Here is a 21,524-nt window from a genome sequence, read left to right as displayed (position 1 = left end):
GTCCTCTTCCTCCAGCCTCTTCTACGTAGCCACTACAATAATCTTTACCAAAAGGTCCCGCATGACAATTATCTTTGGAAGTGCCCATCTCCAAGAAGCATACAAACACTTTCACGTTATCCTTTTTCCATTATGGGCCTCTCGCCGCCCGTGTTTGTAGTCCTCATCGTCCTCGCAACCGTCGTGCCCCCGCTCATCGCCGGAGTTCTTCTATCACGCTTCGTGTGCCGTGACTTCAGAGACGCAGCCGGTGCTGTTAAGTCCAGGCCCCAACGACGTTGTTTCGGCCTCCGACGCGTCAGGTCAGCCGACAGCACCGCCGCCAAAAGCCTCGCCACCCGCGCCCAGAGCTACGCAGACTCGTGGCAAGACCTAGAAAGCCTACGAACGTACAGAGACACGCCGACGCCGACACCATCGCTTCAGTACTGCACTTGTGAGCAGGCTCTACCCACAGGAGGCCCAACATCTGCAACTATACAAATCCAGCAACCGCCGGAGACATGGCATCCATCGAGAGCGAGCCGACTGACATGGAGTTTTTCGCCCACGAGGCGGAACCGGAGCGACCTGCAGAAATCCCACAGCCGCTTAGAGTTCTCAAGAGACTCGGGAGTGGCTATGGAGGGTTCGATAGAGGAGAAACGAGGAACCGGCGAAGGACGAGCGCTGAGACGAACGAGAGTCTAGAAAGTGCGCCGGAGCCGCCTGACGAGCCCCTCGTGGTGGTGAAGAAGAGAGGGGGTTTGAGGCCTAGGCGGGCGCTCGAGCTAACCAAGGCTGCTTAGCAGCCAGCCTTTCCTGGGAGTATTTCACAAGCACACCGTGAGTTTTTTAAGTCGGGCTTTTTACCATGACATTATGGGAAGATTTGCTGATTCAGTACAGAACACCACCGTTCCGAAAGAATCAGTACGCATGCCAACCCCGGATTGTCCTACGATGGCTTTGAGGTGTCACCTTATCACTCATACCGTAGTCCCCCCCCCTCCTTTGGCCCAGCTACTGAACGATGTGCGACTTACGATCCGTTGACCCTCCTGCCTCGAATTGCTGTCACTCCAGAGTTCAAAGTCGTTGATGGCAGCACAACGTCCATTTGGACAGCCATCACGGTCTCGGGACAAGTGTGCCGACCTCAGAAGGAAGCACCTAGCCCCGGGATATATGATAGTGATTATGAATCAGCAGCCGACAAAGACAGATACCAGCATGCTGAGGGTATGTCCAAGTACTCGCTCATCTCTTGTACAATACTGACTCCCGCATAGATCCTTTCAAGTACGGGTGTATACATAGCATGGGTATTCAGATCATTCCTACAGGGAGTAACTACGTACTTGATATTATCCAGGACAACCCGACACAGACGTAAGCTTTTACTTCGGTGGGACCGGTAATCTCTAACGTGTCTATAGGACTCTGGGTAATGGTGAAAGAGTACTCCTGCTTGCGCATGTCCATTTAGAGCAGCCTCGCCTTGCACACCAAGCAGGTCACGTTCGAGAACGATCGGATGATCTGATTGAAGATCTTGAATATCAGCTGGGAGACTCTCGCCTAGAATATTTTCGGGTCGTCGTCAGATACAGACACTCTGTATTCCCCTCTCAACGCGGGTCCCATGCTATTGACGGCGTTGTCGAAATGGAGACAAAGCTGGAGACCTCTGCCACAGCCGTAATCAAATATCGCAACCACCGATCGCCGTGGTCTCCACGTCCTACGCCAAGCATCAATCCCGTACTGAGCATCGTCCATGACTGTTGGGAGCCAGAAAAAGCGCGAAACGCCATGCGCCGCATCAATGCCCAATTATCGGTGCCGCATAAGCTGGTCAAGTCCAGGTCCAGAATGAAATTGTCAGTGGAAGACAGGCCGGAGGCCATGCGAGCGCGTCCGATTGTGCCCAGAAGGGAGGCCAGTCTTGGAAAATACGTGACAGTTCGACCAGCAGAGCCTTTGCATGGCGGGTGGTCCCAGCTCCGGAGGACTTCGGCCGCGGATTGGCGGACGACCCGCGCGATACAAGAGGAGCGGAGGCCGTCAACTGCAACGTGCCCCGATGAATTTACGACCGGGGCCGAGACTGGGAACGAACCACCTCCGAACCACTTGGGTATGCTGAGAAGTCCGCGATCGATGGGCCCAGGGATTCTGAGAGGTCAGGGGTTTTCGGCGTCTGGTACAAGTAGTGATGGTCTCGCAGTGGAGAGAAGGGTAATGAATGGAGGTTCACTCCGCGAGCAGGGGCAAAGGTCATCTAATCGCTGGAGTTGGACGGGTTGGTTTTCATGAGATTTGACAGCCTGTACCTTGGCTCTTGGCATCACGACCAGAGTCAGAGAGTTAGTCGTAGTCTTTGCGTTTTGTCCCTCGAGCCGGTCACCGGTTTCCAAGGACCGCGCTTCTGGGGTCAATCGAGTTACAGCAAAAATGATGCGTTGTTTCAACTTTTTTTTCTTCTTCTTCCTCTCTTCCTTGTAACCTCCTTGTTTTTAAGCATGTCTACGGTTGTTTACCTTTTGTTTTAGTTTTATTCTTTTCGTTTTCCGACGCTAGGCAGGCCCCCCTACTGCAGCTCATCCCTCCAAGGAATGGAAGTTTGCGCGCCCTTGCGTTCGACCGTCTTGGCGGCGGCGCGGTTGGCGTTTATAATGGCCACGGAGATGTCAAAGGCCTCGCCCTTGGCCTGGGCGTTGACGGCGGCAACGCAGTAGGAGCCGACAAAGGTGTCGCCGGCGGCAGTGGTGTCGACGACCTTGACCTTCTGTGCAGAGATAAGCTCGGCCGCACCGTCCTGGTTGGTGTAGTAGACGCCGCGGCCGCCGAGGGTGATGATGACGTTGCGGACCTTCTTGGCCATGAACCACTCGCCGACGCGCTTAAGGCCATCGGAGGTATCGAGCTCGGACTCGTCGCAGCCGGAGAGGATGGCGGCCTCGGTCTCGTTGACAACGAGGTGGGCCAGTCCGTCATATGCCTCGTCGGGGAGACGCTGGGCGGGGGCCGGGTTGAGGAGGACGGGGACTGCGGCAGCCTTTGCGGAGCGCAGGGCGGCGAGGACGGTCTCGAGGGGCACCTCAAGCTGCATCACCAGCAGGTCGGGCTTGGGATCGAGGGTTTCAGGGAGGGCACCGAACTTGTCCGGGGTAACGGCGTGGTTGGCTTCGGGCGCGAGGATGATGCGGTTTTGGCCGGTAGGCTCGTCTACAACGATGATGGCCATGCCGGTCTTGAGGTTGTCGCCAACGGCGATACGGTCGGTGCGGACGCCGTGCTCGCCGAGATTCTTCAGGAGAAGGTCGCCGTACGAATCGCTACCGACAGCGCCGATCATGGAAACGGAAGCGGACTCGGCGGCAGTGTCGTTGGGGGCATCGCGAGAGCGCGAGAGCTTGGCACAGGCGACGGCCTGGTTCGCACCCTTACCTCCCGGAGAGATGACGACGGAGTTGGAGGTGAGGGTCTCGCCCGGCAGGGGGTGGTGGGGGACATAGGACGTCAGATCGATGTTCAGGGAGCCGAGAACGGTGATCTGGGGGGTCTTGGAGGGTGCCATTGTTGGGTGTGATGCTGTACGTGAACGGACGAGGTTGTCCTATGGGGTGTCGTCAGTCGTGAGTCGTGAGGAGACAAGACCCAGAGGTCGGTCGCCCTAGGAGATTATATCAGTTGGTTTCGAGTGATCGTCATCGGTTCGCGAACCAAGCAAAGAAAGGATGGCTGCCGAGCGGAAGATGGCAGCTCGGATGGTGAGTCGAGATAACGGTGGTTCAAGATCAGGGTGGTGAGGGGCAAATGCATCGAAGTTTTCCATCCGACGGACGGTGAGACCCCGCTGGGCAGAAGGTGGGATGATGATGTATTGTGCGGGGCGCGCGCGAGCTGATGAGCTGCCAGGTTCGCGACTGGGAGCTGTGAGCTGGTGGGACGACGAGGGGGACGGGCAGGGGACCGAGTGGGACACCCTGGGGGTCTTGCCCTATGGGCTGAGAGAGATGGGAAAAGCCTTTGCGTCTTCTTGCAATTCTTCGCGGGATTTGCACGGGGGTTTTTCCCTTGTTATTTTGTTTTCTTCTATTCTTTCTTTCTTTCTTCAGACAGTTGATGGTGCTGGAGGAAAGTGGAGCACACACTTGCTAGGTTTTGTTGTTTGTCGTTTCTGATTTTTTTCGCCAATCTGATGTTGTTGTACATGTGTACCTAAGCAGGTAGAGAATAAAAACCGATCTGGCTGATGAGCCGGCGGGCATGGTTGGCGCCTCGCATCTGGCCAGGGCAAGATCGATCTCAGCGAGATGAAATACGCTAGATGTAGCCAATTGAGGCTCTTTTCATATCCAATCTCGCTCACTAATACCTATTTCCGTACGGATACTTCGGAGCCTAGGCATGTATGCCCTTTCCCTGATCACGGATCAAACGTGAAGAGCCGAGCCGAAGTAGTACGGATACGGACGGAGCCACCTTTTAAAGAGGGAAAGTTAGCTTAGTGCAAGCGCATCCGATCGGGCGTTGCAGTGGGACGTGTCTGGGCCTCCTACACTCAGCCTACCTTTCTACGTAGGTACCTAGGTATATACCTACCTACCTTGGGTTTCCAAGGCAGCAAAAAAACTTGCCCGACCACCCGCCGAGACGGGATCCTCTGATCTTTTATTCAAATGGATGCTGGATCGCCATCGAGGGCCTGTGCCGCCTATATCTCTCGATACACCCTCCATGGAACTGCGACACCTCGACGAGCAAGACATAGTGTTGCCGGGGTTCCGATTGCATCAATAAGAAAGATGGAGGCGCTCGTTAATAACATCCGGTTCGGGCGCCGGTCGGCCAGGACTGACCGTTTGTTTCCATTTCTTCGGCGACACGTGGAGATGGACGGCATGGTACCGGATTAGACTTTGAGGGTGCATAACGCTGCGTTGGTGCCCCATCTCTCACACACACACTCTCTCTCCGTCGTTCACTGTATGCATGTGCGTGTGTGCGTGTGTGTGGGGGGGTGATTGCGTTGGATGGCTGTCGAGTATAGATCGTGGGACCAAGTTGGGATGAATGACTTGGTGAAAGATTCCATCAAGCGGAATTGAACGCAAAAACAACAATGAACAAGGAGGCGAAAGGAAAGAAGATGGGTTCTCGGAGGACACTGCAGTTGGCAGTGGCAGTGACAGTGACTCGATGTACCTCGCCTGCCCACCGCAACAGCCCTTTCTAGTAACGGTACGCCTGCTCTGGTCTTTGTCTGCCTACCTACCTACTTTGCCTACCTACCTTACCTTACTCAGCTACCTACCTAACTACCTTACTAGGTCGGTAGACATTGTTACCTCACGTTGACCAACACACGACGCTGTCATGCATCGCCGGGCCGTCTCGGGGAGGCCCATGTACTAGAGCTAAACGGATATCTACTTGCCCTTCTCCTTGAGTGCCTTCTTCTCGTCCACCAGAAGGCCAAGCAGCCGGATGTCCTACCAGCCTCTCGTCTCTCTAGCGTCAAGCCCTTCATTACCCATTTGTTACAATCTCTCTCTTTCTTACCTGCGTTGTGGGCTTGCCTTCTTCACTCCAGGACTCTACACTTCTGCAGAGCCTTCTTTGTTCATTGTTGCCCAAATTCGCTTCCCTACCAAACTCTTCTTGTTGTTCGTCTAGCCCTGCGCTCGTGAATAGTCATCCACTTGCTCGCCTGACTTCGACATGGCAGACTCCGACCGCAGTAACTCGGCCTGGACGACAACACTGATTTGTCTTGCCATTGTATTCCTTCTTCTTTTCGTTAAGCCGCGATCCTCTCGGTCACATCCGCCTCTGCCACCGGGTCCCCCAGGAGAATTTCTCCTTGGCCACCTCCGCGTTATACCCAAAGAACAGACTGCTGAAGCATACGCGAAATGGGCCAGGGTATACAGTGAGTCCAGCCCCCGCTGACTCCCCTACCCCTCTGTGCACGTCGGGCAGACCTTCGCTTGGCTGATGAATTCCTAGAGTCGGATGTCATTCACGTCAAGTCCCTTGGTCAGTCCATGATCGTGCTCAACAGTGTTGAGGCCGCCAAGGATCTCCTCGACCGGAGGGGAGCCAACTACTGCGACAGACCCAGATTCACCCTCTTCGAGGTGTATGTTGTTTTTACCCCTCCTGTCTTGCCAAAGTGTCGGGCCGATATGCTAACGTACCTTACACCTCCGCAGCATGGGTTGGGGCAAGACGCTGACCTTTCTCCCCTTCGGCCCCCGCTGGCAGATGCACCGAAAGCTGCTGCAGACCTCTTTCAGTAATACCAACGTCCGTCAGTGGTACCCTCTGCAGGTTACAGAGGCCCGTAAGTCCGTCCGCAATATCATCTACAACCCCGAGAAGTGGGAAATGTCCATGAAAAGGTGACGCGATTCTGAACCCACCCGGAACTAACCGTCCTTTGCCTAACACTTCCAGATTTGCCGTTGCCGTTGTTCTCAAAGTGAGCTACGGCATCGATGTGCAGGATGACAGTGACCCCTACGTCAAGATTGCCGAAGATGCTATGTATGCGACTGGAAACGGTGGGATTCCCGCTAACAGCATCGTCGACATCTTCCCCCCCGGTAAGTAGCGCATGCCAAACGTCCCTGGCGGACCGTATATTGAGTAACGTTGGCCGGCATAACAGCTCGTCATTTGCCTAACTGGCTGATTCGAGACGGGTCGCTGAAATTTGCGCGAGAATGGGGATGGGCCATACAGAAGCTGCATGATACACCGTTCGCAGTTGCACAAGACGAACTGGTAAGTCCATGGTCCTTGTCATGGTCGACGCCCGCAACACTAATTTTACAAGGCTCGTGGCAAGGACAGCCCATCCTTCGCGCACACGTTGTTGGAAAGGTACACATCCAACGCCAAGAAGGGCATCGACAACGAATGGTCACTTGACGACATCAAGGGGGCGGCAGGCGCTATCTTCATCGCAGGGGCAGACACGGTAACTCGGTCCTCAATGATGATTCCCCGACGAGTAAGGCATTGCTGACCCGGCTTTCCACAGACTTGGGCCACCATTGTTGTTTTCGTCTTGAACATGGTGCTCAATCCCGAGATCCAGGAGAAGGCTCAGGCGTTGATCGACCGGGTTGTCGGACACGACAGGTTGCCTGATCTCTCAGACAGACCATCCCTTCATTACGTTGACCACATTGTCCAGGAGGTCTACAGGTAAGCCCTCCGGTTGACTCGATTCGTCGCGGGTTCGTTTCTGACAAAGAGGCCTCAAGGTGGTCGCCGTTGGCACCGTTAGGCATTCCCCATAAGTCTCTCGAGAACGACGTCTATAACGGCATGTTCATCCCGAAAGGGTAGGTTCAGTCCCCCCTCTACCCTCGCCGGCCCGAAAAGCTGCATGCTTCTAGAAGAAACTGCTAACAGCTCTCCCCAGGTCGCTTGTCTTTTTCAACTCACGCGCCATGACTCAGGATGAGAGGATATACCAGGACCCCAGGTCTTTTAACCCAGACAGATACCAGCCACAATCGTCTGGGGGCCATGGTGAGCCCTTGCCACTTGGGCAGTTTGGCTTTGGGCGCCGAGTCTGTATTGGGCGGTTTCTGGCCGATAACAGTGTTTGGATTATTGTCGCTACAATGCTTGCTACGCTCAACATCCGCAAGAAAATCGGAGCAGATGGCCAAGTCATTGAGCCCAACATTGCCTTCACCAACGGTGGAACCTGGTGAGTTGTGCTCCATACACTTATCAAGGCTGTGATGCGTTCTTCTAACGTCAAGATGAAAGCCACCCGGAGCACTTTGATTGCTCGATAACTCCACGCAGCAAGGAAGCCGAGGCGTTACTCAACCAGTCCCTGTCTCTTCCTTGAAGGGAAAACAGCAAATTGAGGTGCCCCGGCCTTGATGGGGCTGGCAGTACTAACTAAGCTTTTGGTTTTCCAAATTGATGAAACCGTGCACATTTGATTTCGAGGAGGGGCCCGGATCTCCTGGATATTGATGGTACACGAACCAACCGCTTTGCAGCTTATGGGCGGCCGAGTAAGCTAATGGCTCTTGAGAGTCCGGACCTGAATCGACGACAACTTCGCTGCATAGCCAAGCCAGGAAGAGCTCAATTGAACGCCCGTTGATGGTAGCATAGAGCCGAGGTCGCATTTCAAAAGATCAAGGAACCATTGTCCATGTCAACAATGCGCACAGCATCTTGGCACTATGCCTGCGCACAATGCTGAACAAATAATGCTCTCAGTTGCTGGAACTTGGCTCCAACGTTGAGACACTCGCCTTCGCTTTTGGTCGTTCTTGTGCAGCCTTCTCGGGTCCACGTCAGGGCTCCTACAACCAAGAGCTGCATTCTCGTTTGAACTGGTCCGATTCTAGCTGCACTCACCACGAGAGAAGAAATCCCTTGGCCTCAACCTGACACGGTCAACTTGTATTTAAAGCACGCGACGGCCGGGGCACTACCAACTCAGTCGATCATGCTCTTGGGGTGGAGGGATGGAATGCGACAAGCGCCTAACAAGAGAAAGAGGGAGAAGGAAAGAGAGAGAGAGTCATGCAACCCTTCCTGGGTACGTTTTTCGCTCAGCGTCAAGCCGTTGCATCGGCCATGCCAATCTCCATCAAACCGTCGCCAGCACGAAAAACGCGGCAAACGGATTGACACATGAGGGAGGGCAAGACGCAATGCCAAAGAAATGTAAGAAACAGTAACAACCCTGCGCTAGCAGCACTCCAACGGTCGAAACACTCCAAACCTTCAGGCTTGCACTGCATAAGCCATCAACACATTGGTAATCACAATGGCACGGTGGTGGCCGAGCCGCCTTTTTACAGGGTCGCGACTCGTGACGAGGGAAATGGGACGGGAGAGGAGAGTTTTCATGAAAGGCAAGATCTGTATCACCAGGCGCCATGCAACACCCAAGGCCCAGAAACGCGCCAGATACGCCGCCGTCTGGAAGAATTCTTCAAAACTCATGAGCCACGAGGTAGACTGGGATCAAACCTGCTGTCCGATTCCCCCACTTGGGACACCGTTTTAAAGGCGCAGCATGGCTGACCTTCCGCCCTCCTCTACGGGATTCGGCGCTCGTTTCCCTATCCTGAATCGGGACCTACCTAGATGCAGCTCTCGACGTCGGCCAAGGATAGGGGAGCATGCAATATTGGCTGAGTGCTGTCAGGACCAAGTAAAAAGCCTCAACTATGCGTTGGCTCAAAAGTGGCTCGACAAACCAGCGAAGACTCTGCGATTGAAAGTCACTTGATACGTGATCCAGCTCACACAACGAAATTTCTTTCAACCCAGACCGGCTCGGCTTGGCTTCACGGCTATCAACGGTGGCCGCCCGAGTTGAGTGTTAGCTGGATTGGATAAATGGGTTCGTCGAACTGACGACTCCGAAAAGAGACCCGGACACTGGCCCCGGCGGGCTTCTTATCAGTTCGATGGAATTCCCGGGCCAAGAACAGCTGCCTCTGTAGCTGTAGCAACAGCCTAAACTCTGACAGCTCAGGACCCTGCCAAATGTTTGAGACATGACGCAGATCCCGAGCTGCGCCGCGAGGGCACATCCAGCGAAGGCGATGCCCTGCGAGCGTGACGGGACGAAGCCTGAAGTCACATCCGTCCAAGGTTGGGGGAGGGCCCCAATCTCTTTGGAGGTGCTCGGACGGGAGAAGGGTTCCAGAACAATGCCAAGTTTCGAATCGAACAAAGGAAGACAGCGACTAAGGGTAGTGCAGCAACAGGTTGCGTTTGTAGGTACGGGCTACGGAGTAATGGCGGTGGGAAAAGGGCAGAGGAAGCACTAATAGGGGAAGAAGGGGGGGAAAGTTTTCCCAAAAGTGAAGGCCGGCGTCTGCGGACTTGTTGATCGACCGCCAGGCGGGCCTCCCCTTCCCTGATGACTTGACTTCCCAGTAATTCCGGTCCCATTCGGTAGTGTGAGAGTAGGTGAGGCAAGGTCCCTAGGGGGGTAATGGACATAGACGTGGACGTGCAGTGCTTCGAGACTCATTCCTCCAACGCGTCAAAAACCCAATTCAGAGCTCGGTCCTCCCTCGGGTCGCTTTTGGGGGCAAGGGCTTTTGGATCTGGGTCCGGCCGACTTCACATCCGCCTTGGTGCTCTCTCGGGTGCCCTCCGTCCCCCCTCCCGTGACGTTTTGATGATCGCTCTCTACCCCTCACCCAGCTGAAGAGCTTCCTTCCCCATCTTGTTCCGTGCTTGACGACCCACTTGGGAATTATTAGGGATGCGTATATAAAGGGAAACTCGAAATTGCGGGAAAGAAGGAGATTGAAAATAGTAAAAGAAGAGAAAGGCTTTGTGCACTCGTCAAAACAAGCCATAACAGCTGCTGAGAGAGAGCAGTGTCATGGGCAGGCTTGGCTGAGCAAGTTCCAAATGAGCTGCTCTTTTCTCTTCCTCTCACTTCAACCGCCATCCCACACCCCATCTCCGCCCCTCATCCATGCTCTTTCCACGTCCGCCCCCCCATGCGTCCACACCCTTTTCCCCTTGTCCAGGTAGACCTTCCAGACCTTCCGTCTGCTTAGCCTTTGTGGCGAAACGGTCTGCTCGAACTGTAGCTGCCGCCGGGCTGCTGGTGCTGATACTGATGCGGATGGTGGCTTCGGCGGGGTTTGGCATCATTATATCAAGGAACGACCTTTGACCGTTCGAAGACATAGCGATGACTCGAGCCGTTTCGGAAGGCGTGAGCTTGCAAAACGGCGACTCGTAGTTTCCAAAGTAATTGTCGTCGCTAATCCTAACCGTCAACGCCTGCCGTGGCCCTCATCTTGCACAATCTGTGCTAAACTCAACGAGCTGGGAGGGCGCAAGCAAACGTGCGAGCAAGCCTGGATTCTCTGATCGCTCCGTCGCCGTCGACTGCACTTTTATGGTACTTCCAATCCGTGCGTGGTATTCGTCCAAAATCTCATGCTCTGTTCGCGCTTGTCAACAGGCCCCCCATCCCATTCTGTACTTTGGACATCCACCAATGCTGGACTGCCCGGACCGGATTCACCGACTTCCAATCCTCTCTGCAACTGTGCATAAAACGACATTTTGGTTGTGACGACATCCTTCAACGCGCCTACCTCCAGCAAAGGTGGCGGATCTTGGAAGCAAGTCGATATTGCCAATTCTGCGACGGGGCATTTTCGGTTCAAGTGGTAAGTGGTGAAAGATCCAGAAGACCCATTGACGGAAGCGAATCGTCCACCCAGACCAGGCTCAATTTCTCGGGAGCGCCTCTTTCCTTACCGGTCTCCGTACGCAGGTCCATTCTCGCGCGTCTTGTCTGCCCCCCCCCCCCCCCCCCCGAAGTTCCCGAGTCCCGGGCTGGCGTCCTCCTACAGGTGATTTCCACGAGGGAAGAGCAAGCATTCGGAAGGGAACTTCTTGGCAAAACTCTTACACTCGTACCGCAAAAAAGAGCGAGCTCGCAGAAACGAGGTGGTCGCCTAGCCATCCCCAAAATCACGCATCAGGAGCCCGCTGCCATGTCCTCTTGGACTTCGACAACGCAGAAGGAAACGGCAGAGACGTACGACATGGAGAGTCAATCTCCCGTCTCCAAGACCCATGGTGGCATTGCTCAGTTGTCGACAGTCCAGGATGGCGAGGTATGCAGCAAAGACGGCGTTCGAACTCCAAAATGGTATCAACGACTGCTTGATGCCGGCGTCGAGGAGAATGGAATCCATCCCGTGCCCCTCGAGGCGCGGACCAATACCAACTACAGCAACCTCTTCACCGTTTTCTTCACCAGCTTGCTTTGCTTGCTGCCGTAAGTTTTCGATACCGTCCTTGTCGATACCGGAATGAGTTGGTCAGCTAAGATGCGTGTCTGCAGGATCCCAACGGGTGCGTTGGCCACTGCTCAGTTCGGATTAAGTTTGAGAGACGCTTCGCTGGTGATCATCTTCTTTGCGTTGCTGACCAGTGTGCCTCCGGCATTCATGGGCATTGCTGGCTCCTATACTGGATTGAGACAGCTCGTCCAGGCCAGATACTCCTTTGGGTACGTTGATGCGTCGTTTTTGAGAAGTTTGAACTCTCGCTGAATGTTTGGCGGTCCAGATATTACCTCGTTTCCATCCCCCTCCTCCTCAACGCCGCTACCGTAACCGGCTTCTCCCTCTCCTCCTCAATAGTTGGGGGCCAGACACTCGCAGCCGTCAACCCGGGCCATATCGACGTTAAGGTTGGCATCGTCATCGCATGCCTCGTCAGTTTCGCCGCTTCTTTCGTCGGGTACCGCGCCCTTCACATGTGGGAGCGTTGGCAGTGGCTTCCTAATCTGGTCGCGATAGTCATTGCCGTGGGCTGCGGTGGAAAACACTTGTGGAAGCAGGCCGAGACGCCCCCGCCGACAGCAGCTCAGATCCTCAACTATGGAGGTCTCATGGCGGGATATTTCATCACCTTTGGCGGCACAGCATCGGATTTCACCGCGTACCACGACCCCAATAAGACCACCAAGCAAGTTGCATCTACCCCCCTGATGGTTAGCTGCTGACCGTCTGTAGACTCAGGATCTTTTCGTATATTTACCTCGGCATCATAACCCCGTCCGTTCCGCTTCTTATCTTGGGCGCGGCAATTGGGGGTGCGCTCAACAACGTTCCCGAGTGGAAGTCAGGATGGGACGCCTATGGCATTGGGGGCGTCATGGCGGCCATGTTAACCCCTGCCGGCGGTTTTGGCAAGTTTGTGCTCGTGGTCCTTGCGTTGAGTGTTATCGGCAACATTGCAACCTCAATGTACTCAGCCGCTCTCTGTATGCAGCAGATGCTTCCGATCTTCGCAAAGGTTCCTCGGATTGTTTTTGTCGTCGTCGCCTTGAGCATCATGATACCGATGGCCATTCGCGCAGCCGAAGCATGGGCCGATTCACTTGGAAACTTTCTGGGCCTGATCGGGTACTGGGCCGGTTGCTTTGATGCGGTCATCATTGAGGAGCTGGTGCTGTTTCGCCGGATGGACTACGACTCATATGATCATGCCGCGTGGAATATCGCCCGCATGCTGCCTTCGGGTCTCGCTGCCATCGGTGCAAGCGTGTTGAGCTTCGGGCTCACAATACCAGGGATGGACCAGGCGTGGTTCACGGGACCGATTGCGAGGACGACGGGAGATATTGGCTTCATTTCGGCGTTTGTGCTGACGGCAATTTTCTATGCTCCATTCAGGTGGTTGGAGGTCAGAAAGCGAGGGCGCATCTGAATGGATTGGACATCCAGTTGGACGAAAGGACAAATGGTGGAAAATGGGATACACCCAGGCAAGCGAGGTATGATAGACCGTATTTCTCGTTAAGCGCTCCAGTGGGGAAGCAGGGGCAGGTTGATATCGCAAGGTCCTGACATCATAGGACAGTCTCGACACTTGATCCAAATGATACCGTTTCTCGGGCGTCCAAGCGGGGAGGAGGTGTTGCCGTTAGCGACCTGCTTGACCATTCACTGAGGTAATAACCTGGCCACATTGCCGGTTGTTGAGCTAGCGAGGATCCTCCATGGCTTCGAGGTAGTGGCCCCCCCCGGTACTGCAAAGAACAATCCAGGTTAGATGGGACTTTTTTGGCGCATAAGGGATGGCAGTCTTACCTAGTCGCCTCGCCTGAGTTTGCCGCAAAGAACAATATCCTCTCCAAACTGATGCCACGCTGCATCGGCCAGTCGTGCAGCAGGCATGGGCGTGCCTTCCGAGGTGTGGACGCGGTCAGGGGAAACGACAACGCCACCGCGTCCAAGCCAAGTGGGTGCAAGGGTCACAATGACAGCGTCGACGAGTTGGTGGTATTCGGGACTCAGTAGCGAGTTGATAACCTGGCCTCCTCCTTCGATCATGACGCTGTCTAAGCCTTCGTCATGGAGGACAGAGAGAATGGACGGCCAATTGAAACGGGGCTCAGCCTTCTGGGTGTCGAGAACGACAAACTTTCCGCCGTGGGCTTCCAGGACTTGCTGTCTCTCAGAATCAATAGCCGCCGCCCCGACGAGAACAAAAGGCGCGAGTCCTTTGCCTGCTCGGGCGATCTCGAAAACTTTGCTATGCTCGGTGAAGTCCCACCGGCCGCGAGGATCTAGTACAACGGGTCGAGGCTGAGCGTCGAGACCCGCACCTGCGATGCGGCAGTTCAAGCCTGGGTCGTCGGCAAGGACAGTCCCGACTCCAACGAGAATGGCGGCATGCTGGCGACGCAGGTAATGCGTCATAGCTTTGGATTCGGGACCGGAGAGGCGTGTACGCACTCCAGGAGCGAGTGAAAGTGAGGAGTCCAACGATGTGGCAAAGGTCAGAGTGACGAATGGACGGTTTTGGTGCCCGGCTGACTGGATGGCAGATTCTGACGGCAGATGCGGAGACAGCCAGGCCGCATCCTCGTCCGGGATTTGAAGCGTTTCCGCCATGGTCGTCGAAGTCGTCTTTTCCGTGGACTTTGGAGGCCAAGTGGCAGTTGCCAAACGCGACGGACTGATCTGTTCAAGTTTATGCAATTTGCAGCTCCTTGTGTAGCGCAAAAGGAGAGAGATACTGTGTCTCTTCCAGGACTGGCCAGGTGCCCCTAGTCGTCTGGAAGGCTAGACCGCCAACAGTGTCCACGTCGGCCTACCTATCAGAAGACAGAGTACAGCTCAGAATGGTTCCCTTGCCAAGCACGGTACGTGTGCGCCAGCGATCTGCTCGCCGAACGATCGGGTGGTGAACTGAAGGGGCTCACCGACAGCTGGATATCGAGAGGCTGGTTGCCGGAACGAAGCCGAACAAGGTACCGAAACGCAAAACTTTGTAGGAAGTCCGAGTGACCGAACCGAATGCCTGAGAGTGAACCTACCGTGTGGCTTCAGACGAATCAAGGTTGCGTATGCCTCAGGAAGAACTCTGAGCAGCTTGGATGACAGGGCAGGAGTTGAAACCAGCAGATGTTGGAAGTACGACCGCAGAGCACGGCAGTAACGACAAACCACGTCGAGCAAGGTGATACAGGATGGTTGCCTAAGGGCCTGGCGTTGAAGAGAAAGATATCCCGACAAGCAGGTTGGGCAAAGGGCGGCAGGAACTACTTTGGCCGCAACAGGTGTGGTTGTGACGGTGTAGGAACTCTGGCGCCTGGTACAAGTACGAGTATCCGTGTACCTTGCACTTTGGACTTTGGGCGCACCAAGCAGGACGTAGACGCTTTTGCAGTCTTGAGTCTTTCTTGACTTAGGGATCTGCAGAAAGTGGATGCCTCGATGATGCGGTTCGAAGACGTGTTCCCTCCCAACCCAGAGCAGCGGAGAGTTGTCCGCGTCGATGTTCCCTTGTTTTGCGACAAGGTTGATTCAAGGGCCCGAAACACGATGCAGAGCCGAGAAGGAAGCGAAAATGTGAGAGTGCAGCGTCGGTGACTTTGGCTCCCCTCTTTGCCTTGCAAAGGCAAGTGCTGGGCGTCTGGGCAGAAATTTGAGACGTTGACTCAGACGGCTGGCGATTTCTGCGTCAGGCGTTCTTCGTGGGGGCTCGTGTGTGGAATATGGTAGATTGACAGAGTCTCGGGTGTGCGTGTTGGAGAAGAGGATAACGAAAAAAGGCGAACGATGCAAAGCAGGTTGCAGTTGCAGATGCAGAAGCTGTAGGCGCGATGTGCAAGTGCAGGTTAGGATGGGAAGTTGCGATACCCCGTCACTCAACCTCAGCTCGTAGCAGCCACAGAGAGAGAGAGAGAGAGAGAGCCGTACCCTTCCTTCTCATTCCATCACACACACACACACACACACACACACACGAGACCACCACGGCCGGCATTCGCTTACACTGGGCATCCGTACGCTGGACTTTGTTGTGGTGGATCAGTCAATAGCCGACCGCCCCACAACAACGTGAGATTCCTCGGGAAGGTGGATACCACATGGAGACGCTCAGAGCTGGATGAGCGACAGGCGACAGGCGACAGGCGAGAGACGACATCGGCACGAGCAGGCTGTCCTTCGCTTCGGCTGCCACGGACTGAATCAAGTAAGGTAGTCCGGTCCGTATTAGCGGCAGCGACGTTCGTGAGGGGCAGGAGAGGAACCCCGGCGACATTTGCAAAAGACGACTAACTTTGAATAGGTAGCTGAACGGGTCACAGTTGCAAGTCAGCCAAGTCGGTCTCTGGAGCAGCTTCGGTTGACTCTGTTCGAGACCAACAACCCTGTCGAGCACCTTGTCTTTGCAACCCTCGCCACATTGCCCGGGCAATTGTCTCCTTGTCCTGGGCGGTTTTGGTATCTTCCTCCTGCCCGGATGCATAGATGCAAAGCAAAAGGGTTTTGGGCGATGCAGCGAGTATGAAGTCGTCTTTGCCTTTCCCATGGGACTCATTCCCCATGTCTTGTTGGCCCTGCCCTGCCCCCGTTCTGCCCTGCACATATACCGCCCAGGGCTGCCCCTCCTGGGACGTGAACTTTAACTAGGTTAGTTCAGCGTCGCAGGGAGGAGACGAGGTGAGAGGTTGCAAACAGAACCGGCTTCCGGGCAGGCAAGCTGCCAAAGACGAACCCGCACAGACGGCACCCCCTTCGCACTGACCACCTCCTTCGCACCACCCGCCCGGCGGGAAAGGAGACCAGGCAGCGGCGTCATGGGCACGGGTCGGGCCCTGGCTGGCGTTGGCTTTGGCCTTGGTTTGGAGATGCCAAAAAGAACCAAGATTCGTCACGGCGGGCACGCACAGGCCGGCCTACCTTCTCCTCTACAGAGGGACGCCTTGCAAGGTGAGATGCCTCAAGCACCGTCCTTCCTGGGCTGGCATTTAACCTTTTTGACCTAGCTGTTTTCCCGTGCCAATGGCAACTGATAAATCACCCGGCGTGCCGTCATAACCTGCCGAGTTTTCGCGGATCGGTCGTTTCGAGATACTTCCGCCTGCATCCCAATCTCAATCGTCGAAACTCTCCGTTCCGGGAAGGTCGATGCCAAATTCGGTCGGGTTGAGGGGTTTAGGACTTGGGACATCGTCTTAATGATACGAAAGAACCTTACGATGTCATCTGGGTTGCAGTATGGCATCACGATTGCTCTCATGTTGTCGTTAGAGATGCACACGCATGCAGCTGTGCACTGTCTCGGGCTCCGTTGTCTCTCCCCCTATTCCTACTTGGGTGGCTTGATTGCGAGAGCCCGAGGTACATTCATTGGTGTAAGTCGGTACGGCAAGTTTGTGCTTTCTGTACTCGGTCTCGTTCTTTGCACCAAAGAGGCTACTGCCCCCTGGGTCCTGCCTGTGCTTTACTTGCGTCTACACACTGGAGAGTAAGTACCTATCTCTGCTTCAGACTCGGCATGCTTTGCTAACCCGGCCCAATGGCTCTTCACCCAACAGTACTCTCCATACACCATTCGCTCATCTCGAGTTGTCCCAAGTCAGCTGTCATGGCTGCGCTACGTTACTTCTTTCCTTCATCTCACCAGCTGCGGTGCAGTTCCCCGAGTTGGCCTCCCAGCGCTGTCTTATCGGTTTCCAACAAGCGCCTAGACGACCTAGCTTCTGCCCCCCTGAGAACACCCTTCCCTTGCGCACGGAACTACACGCCCAAGTAGTGTACGCCTAAGCAGTGTACAACACCACTACCAACCTTTAGATTCCTCCCATATTTTCTCTTCGGATGTGGGGGAGGGTAGCACTTCTTCACTCGGCTGCCTATCACCCCACGACGAGGCCTTGGCCAACCGTCTTTCCTTGGCCATCCACACTGCCGCTGCACCCAAACCGATTCCCAGGTTTGGACAAGCTTCCAGTTGAACCCACCGTCACTCAGTTGAAGGCAGCCACTGCGTCTGTCCTTACTCGAAAAAGCACGTTACTAGGCATCTTTCGTTCATCTTAGCAGTGCCGCCTTGTTTTGCGTTCTTTTACCAGACCAAAGCTGCATTTTCAAGCCAGAAAGGCCTGCCTTCCAAAGGGGTTTCGGTCCTTTGGTCGTCGGTCACTAAGGACCATTCATATCTCCGCGACGAGGGGTACTTCACACAGGCCGGCTCTCCCGGGATGAGTCGTTCATAGTGACCCATCAAGCCTGCATGCAACACTTGCGATTTGGGATCACACGACGAGTTTCCAAGGAACGACGGTGGCGGCTGTGAGGTGTAATAAGAGGGGCAGCCAGTGAGATATTCAATACCAGACAAGCTTAGACCCGGCCGTCCTGACAGCGGCATTTGCCAGAGGCACAACTGGGAGTGCCTTCATCGACCACTTGCCTGCCTTGGCGCCGAGGTGGCCTAGTCCTCGGCTCCCGTGTCGCAAAGTATTCGCGGACCCTGCACGACCTAACTAGAATGAATGAGGTGATGCCTCCTACTTGTCACGTCAATACGTACGCACGGCATACGAGATGCCTGGCCGGCTCGAGACAATCTCGTTCCTGTCCTGAGGTCAGTGGCCAGACGGCGCGCATCGTTCCAGAACGCACCACGATGTGCATCTGCGTCCCAAGCCTGAGACTGCTGGCAACAACCAGTCAGTCTCGGACGTGTTTGGGTTGACCGCCTGCACACAGCGAGAGTGAGGTTGTCAGGGAGCTGCAGAAGATCACTCACTGCCGAATTCCAATCTTAGTACCATCTGCCATCTGGGGCTAGCGATTGCCGGCCGCGGGTCTAGGTGCGTCCCTCTGCACGCCACTTGAAGCCCAGTCATTGCGTCTACGACTCTGGCACCAGGGATGTGGCATCTTCTACCCGGCAGCTTTCTCCGTATATTGTTGTCACCGGTACAGAGTACAGAGACACACTTTACCTGCCAGCAAATGCCCCATCCGCCGTGGGCTTTTTGCTTTGCCCTGCCTCCCCTCAGCCTCATTGGGCCGCGTTTAGAAAGGCGGAACAGGCGGGACAGAACTGGAGCAGACGACGTGGCTGGATTGCCATTGCTGGGCTTTTCTTCTCGATTCATACCACATCTTGCATCTTTCGAGGCAGATAGGTGTTCGAGACGATGCACGGGATCCTAGCACGGAAAACGACCGACCGATTCGGCTCCTTGTCCGACCAGAGCCCGGATGAAAGTGCCCAGCCCGGACCAGGTTGCGGTCATTGACGGAACGCCCGTGAAGGAGATGGAGGCTGCTTGGTCCGGTATGTTCCCCAAGAGGGCCGTTGTGTGCTGCAAAGGGCGACCGTTGGCCAAAGCTTACATCGACCCATTCCAAGAAGGCATTGCACTAGTGTTTCGACCTTCTGGTGACATCCCGAGATCTGGCCAATGCCCGAGGAGGTTTGTTCGGTTTGAGTTGCAGCAAATCGTCCGCCCATGGTGGGGGCTCGCCAGATGCCCATGAACCCAGTCCTGTCCTGCCCTGTCTTCTGCCGCCGGCAGGCAATGGACGGGACGTTCCCTCGCCCGATTATCCATCGGGTATACGTACCTTGGCTGTAGGTGTACCTGTGCTGTTTTAACGAGATCAATATCTGCGCAACCGTCCACTGGTCGATTGATCTACATTAGTGCCGTAAGGGCATATGCTCTCGGTCCAAGACTCGAGGAAGGACCAGCTAGACGCCACAAATACTGTAGTGTGAACACCGCATTTTTCGCGCCAAATATCCTTCCGTTTCCAACGACAAGACTGCCGTATCCTGCAAGATTCAACAACTCTGTCCAAGCACCAAGGTCTAATCGTCCCTTTCCCTCGCGCCCTGACGAACCTCGGCCATGGGATCCATCGCGCCCAGTTCCCAAAGATACCCCAAGGTCCCAGACCCTGTGCCGTGCTTTGGGGCATCGGCCCAACATGCCCTTACCACGGAGCCCGCTCCGGCGGATCCGTACGTCTACCAAGTTGGATTTGGGAATAGATTCTCTTCTGAAGCCATGTAAGTCAACGTTGTTGAACTGTCGCCTGAAAGTTTTCGAGCTCACAGGTTCAGTCCGGGGACTCTTCCTCGTTCTTGCAACGCCCCGCAGAAGGTTAAATACAGCCTCTATTCGGAGCAGTTAAATGGCTCGACATTTGTTGCGCCCCGAGCAGATATCCAGCATGCATGGTTTTACCGCATTTTCCCCTCCGTGGCTCATGGAGATCTCAAAAAGATGCCGCGAAACACAGAGGTAGGTGGCTTTGTTGACAGAACTCCTCCCTCCCAATGTGTGCTCACCTCCTGACCTTGCTTGTCGTCAAGATCGAGTCACGGTTTTCTTCCGGGAACGAAAATGTCGAGTTCGTTCCCGGTGCGCTCTGTTGGAGAGCGTTTCCAATGCCCGAGGCCATCGGCCCGAGTGTGGACTTTGTTCAGGGCCTCAAGACAATAGTCGGACACGGAGACCCGACGAGCAAGGACGGGCTAGCCGTGCACGTGTACACCGCAAATGCATCGATGAAGAACCGCGCGTTCTGCAGCAATGACGGGGACATGCTTTTCGTTCCCCAAGTTGGTAGGCTGGATGTCCAAACCGAGTTCGGGAGGTACGGTGTCAACGGCGGTGTCGAGGGCCCCTTTCCGGAGACCGTTTCAGCTGACCTTTGGTGGCAGATTGATGGTACGGCCTGGAGAGCTGGTGGTTGTTCAGGCTGGCATCCGGTTCAAGGTCGACTTACCAGATGGTCCAGTCCGAGGCTGTGAGTCACTCGACGGCGACCTAGGGTTTTGGGAACGCCAGCTAATGGATTCAGATATCCAAGAGGTGTTCGGCAGTCGATACGAACTACCAGAGCTGGGACCACTTGGAAGCAACGGAATGGCTCTACCGCGCGATTTCGAGTTCCCCGTAGCCTCCTTCGACATGGACAAGACGGAATGGGAGAGTAAGGCGATCGAATCCACGGCGCAATGATCTGGGCTGACTTCAACTTTTAGTCATCTACAAGCTGGCCGGGAAACTATGGTCATGCAAGCAAAACCACACCCCATTCGATGTCGTTGCCTGGGACGGCAAGTAAGCACACACCCATCTCGTCTATACCCTTTCCCTCGCCGCCTGCCTAATGTCAATGCAGTTACGTGCCCTTCAAGTACGCAGCCGAAAAGTTTGTCAACGCGGCCTTTGTCGATAAGGACCAAGCCGATCCTAGTCTGTACACTGTCCTGACGGTGAAATCCAAAATACCTGGTGTTCCTGCTACAGATGTTATGTTCTTCACGCCGAAGTGGTCCTCGGCGACGAACGCCTATCGACCTCCCGTAGGTGCTCTTGTGGAGATGCCGATCTTTTTCTGTATAGCTAATTTGCAATAGTACTACCACAGAAACATGGCTACAGAAGTTGTGGGGGTAGTGTATGGCGACTACAAGGGCACAAGCCGCAACTTGGAGGCCGGTGGTCTTAGTTTTCAGTCAAGCTACTCGCCCCATGGAGGCAAGTCTTGATAGGCCTGAAGGTAAAGGGAAGGATGCTGACTTGTATGCAGAAACGCATGAAGCATTCGTTCAAGCGACGACCAGCGAGCTCAATAGTCAACGTGTGGGAGAGGGATTTCTCGGTACGGGCGGCCCCCTTTGGACGAGAGGGCGTTGAAACTAACGGGGCGCAGGATTCA

The 21,524-nt window shown here is 55.0% G+C and overlaps 7 protein-coding genes across 7 annotated transcripts; 4 read left to right on the top strand and 3 right to left on the bottom strand.

The window, feature by feature from the left end:
- Positions 1-132: 132 nt before the first annotated feature.
- CH63R_04722 (uncharacterized protein) lies at positions 133-1,375 on the top strand (the record flags this gene model as incomplete). The annotated part of the gene is made up of 3 exons (XM_018299697.1): positions 133-436; positions 1,108-1,221; positions 1,272-1,375. The coding sequence occupies 3 exons, from the start codon at positions 133-135 to the stop codon at positions 1,373-1,375; spliced, it is 522 nt and encodes a 173-aa protein (XP_018160943.1).
- Positions 1,376-2,572: 1,197 nt separating this feature from the next.
- CH63R_04721 (Ribokinase) lies at positions 2,573-3,562 on the bottom strand (the record flags this gene model as incomplete). The annotated part of the gene is made up of 1 exon (XM_018299696.1): positions 2,573-3,562. The coding sequence occupies one exon, from the start codon at positions 3,560-3,562 to the stop codon at positions 2,573-2,575; it is 990 nt and encodes a 329-aa protein (XP_018160942.1).
- Positions 3,563-5,709: 2,147 nt separating this feature from the next.
- Positions 5,710-7,864, top strand: CH63R_04720 (Cytochrome P450; the record flags this gene model as incomplete). Its single annotated transcript, XM_018299695.1, has 10 exons — positions 5,710-5,920; positions 5,971-6,130; positions 6,204-6,392; positions 6,448-6,596; positions 6,662-6,777; positions 6,830-6,973; positions 7,037-7,203; positions 7,263-7,343; positions 7,424-7,717; positions 7,780-7,864. The coding sequence occupies 10 exons, from the start codon at positions 5,710-5,712 to the stop codon at positions 7,862-7,864; spliced, it is 1,596 nt and encodes a 531-aa protein (XP_018160941.1).
- Positions 7,865-10,437: 2,573 nt separating this feature from the next.
- On the bottom strand, positions 10,438-10,662 carry CH63R_04719 (uncharacterized protein; the record flags this gene model as incomplete). The annotated part of the gene is made up of 1 exon (XM_018299694.1): positions 10,438-10,662. The coding sequence occupies one exon, from the start codon at positions 10,660-10,662 to the stop codon at positions 10,438-10,440; it is 225 nt and encodes a 74-aa protein (XP_018160940.1).
- Positions 10,663-11,519: 857 nt separating this feature from the next.
- CH63R_04718 (NCS1 nucleoside transporter) lies at positions 11,520-13,245 on the top strand (the record flags this gene model as incomplete). Its single annotated transcript, XM_018299693.1, has 4 exons — positions 11,520-11,806; positions 11,873-12,040; positions 12,100-12,474; positions 12,549-13,245. The coding sequence occupies 4 exons, from the start codon at positions 11,520-11,522 to the stop codon at positions 13,243-13,245; spliced, it is 1,527 nt and encodes a 508-aa protein (XP_018160939.1).
- Positions 13,246-13,628: 383 nt separating this feature from the next.
- CH63R_04717 (Riboflavin biosynthesis protein RibD domain-containing protein) lies at positions 13,629-14,435 on the bottom strand (the record flags this gene model as incomplete). The annotated part of the gene is made up of 1 exon (XM_018299692.1): positions 13,629-14,435. The coding sequence occupies one exon, from the start codon at positions 14,433-14,435 to the stop codon at positions 13,629-13,631; it is 807 nt and encodes a 268-aa protein (XP_018160938.1).
- A 5,346-nt stretch (positions 14,436-19,781) lies between these two features.
- On the top strand, positions 19,782-21,354 carry CH63R_04716 (Homogentisate 1,2-dioxygenase; the record flags this gene model as incomplete). The annotated part of the gene is given in 7 exon segments (XM_018299691.1): positions 19,782-19,863; positions 19,869-20,098; positions 20,119-20,527; positions 20,541-20,792; positions 20,845-20,923; positions 20,985-21,168; positions 21,223-21,354. Coding segments are annotated over 7 exon segments (1,368 nt in total).
- Positions 21,355-21,524: the final 170 nt, after the last annotated feature.

The sequence above is a fragment of the Colletotrichum higginsianum genome, chromosome 3 (genome assembly GCF_001672515.1).
Source record: "Colletotrichum higginsianum IMI 349063 chromosome 3, whole genome shotgun sequence".
NCBI classification, from domain to species: domain Eukaryota; kingdom Fungi; phylum Ascomycota; class Sordariomycetes; order Glomerellales; family Glomerellaceae; genus Colletotrichum; species Colletotrichum higginsianum.
Note: the sequence above shows the minus strand (reverse complement) of the source record. Positions and strands in the feature narration are given on the sequence as shown.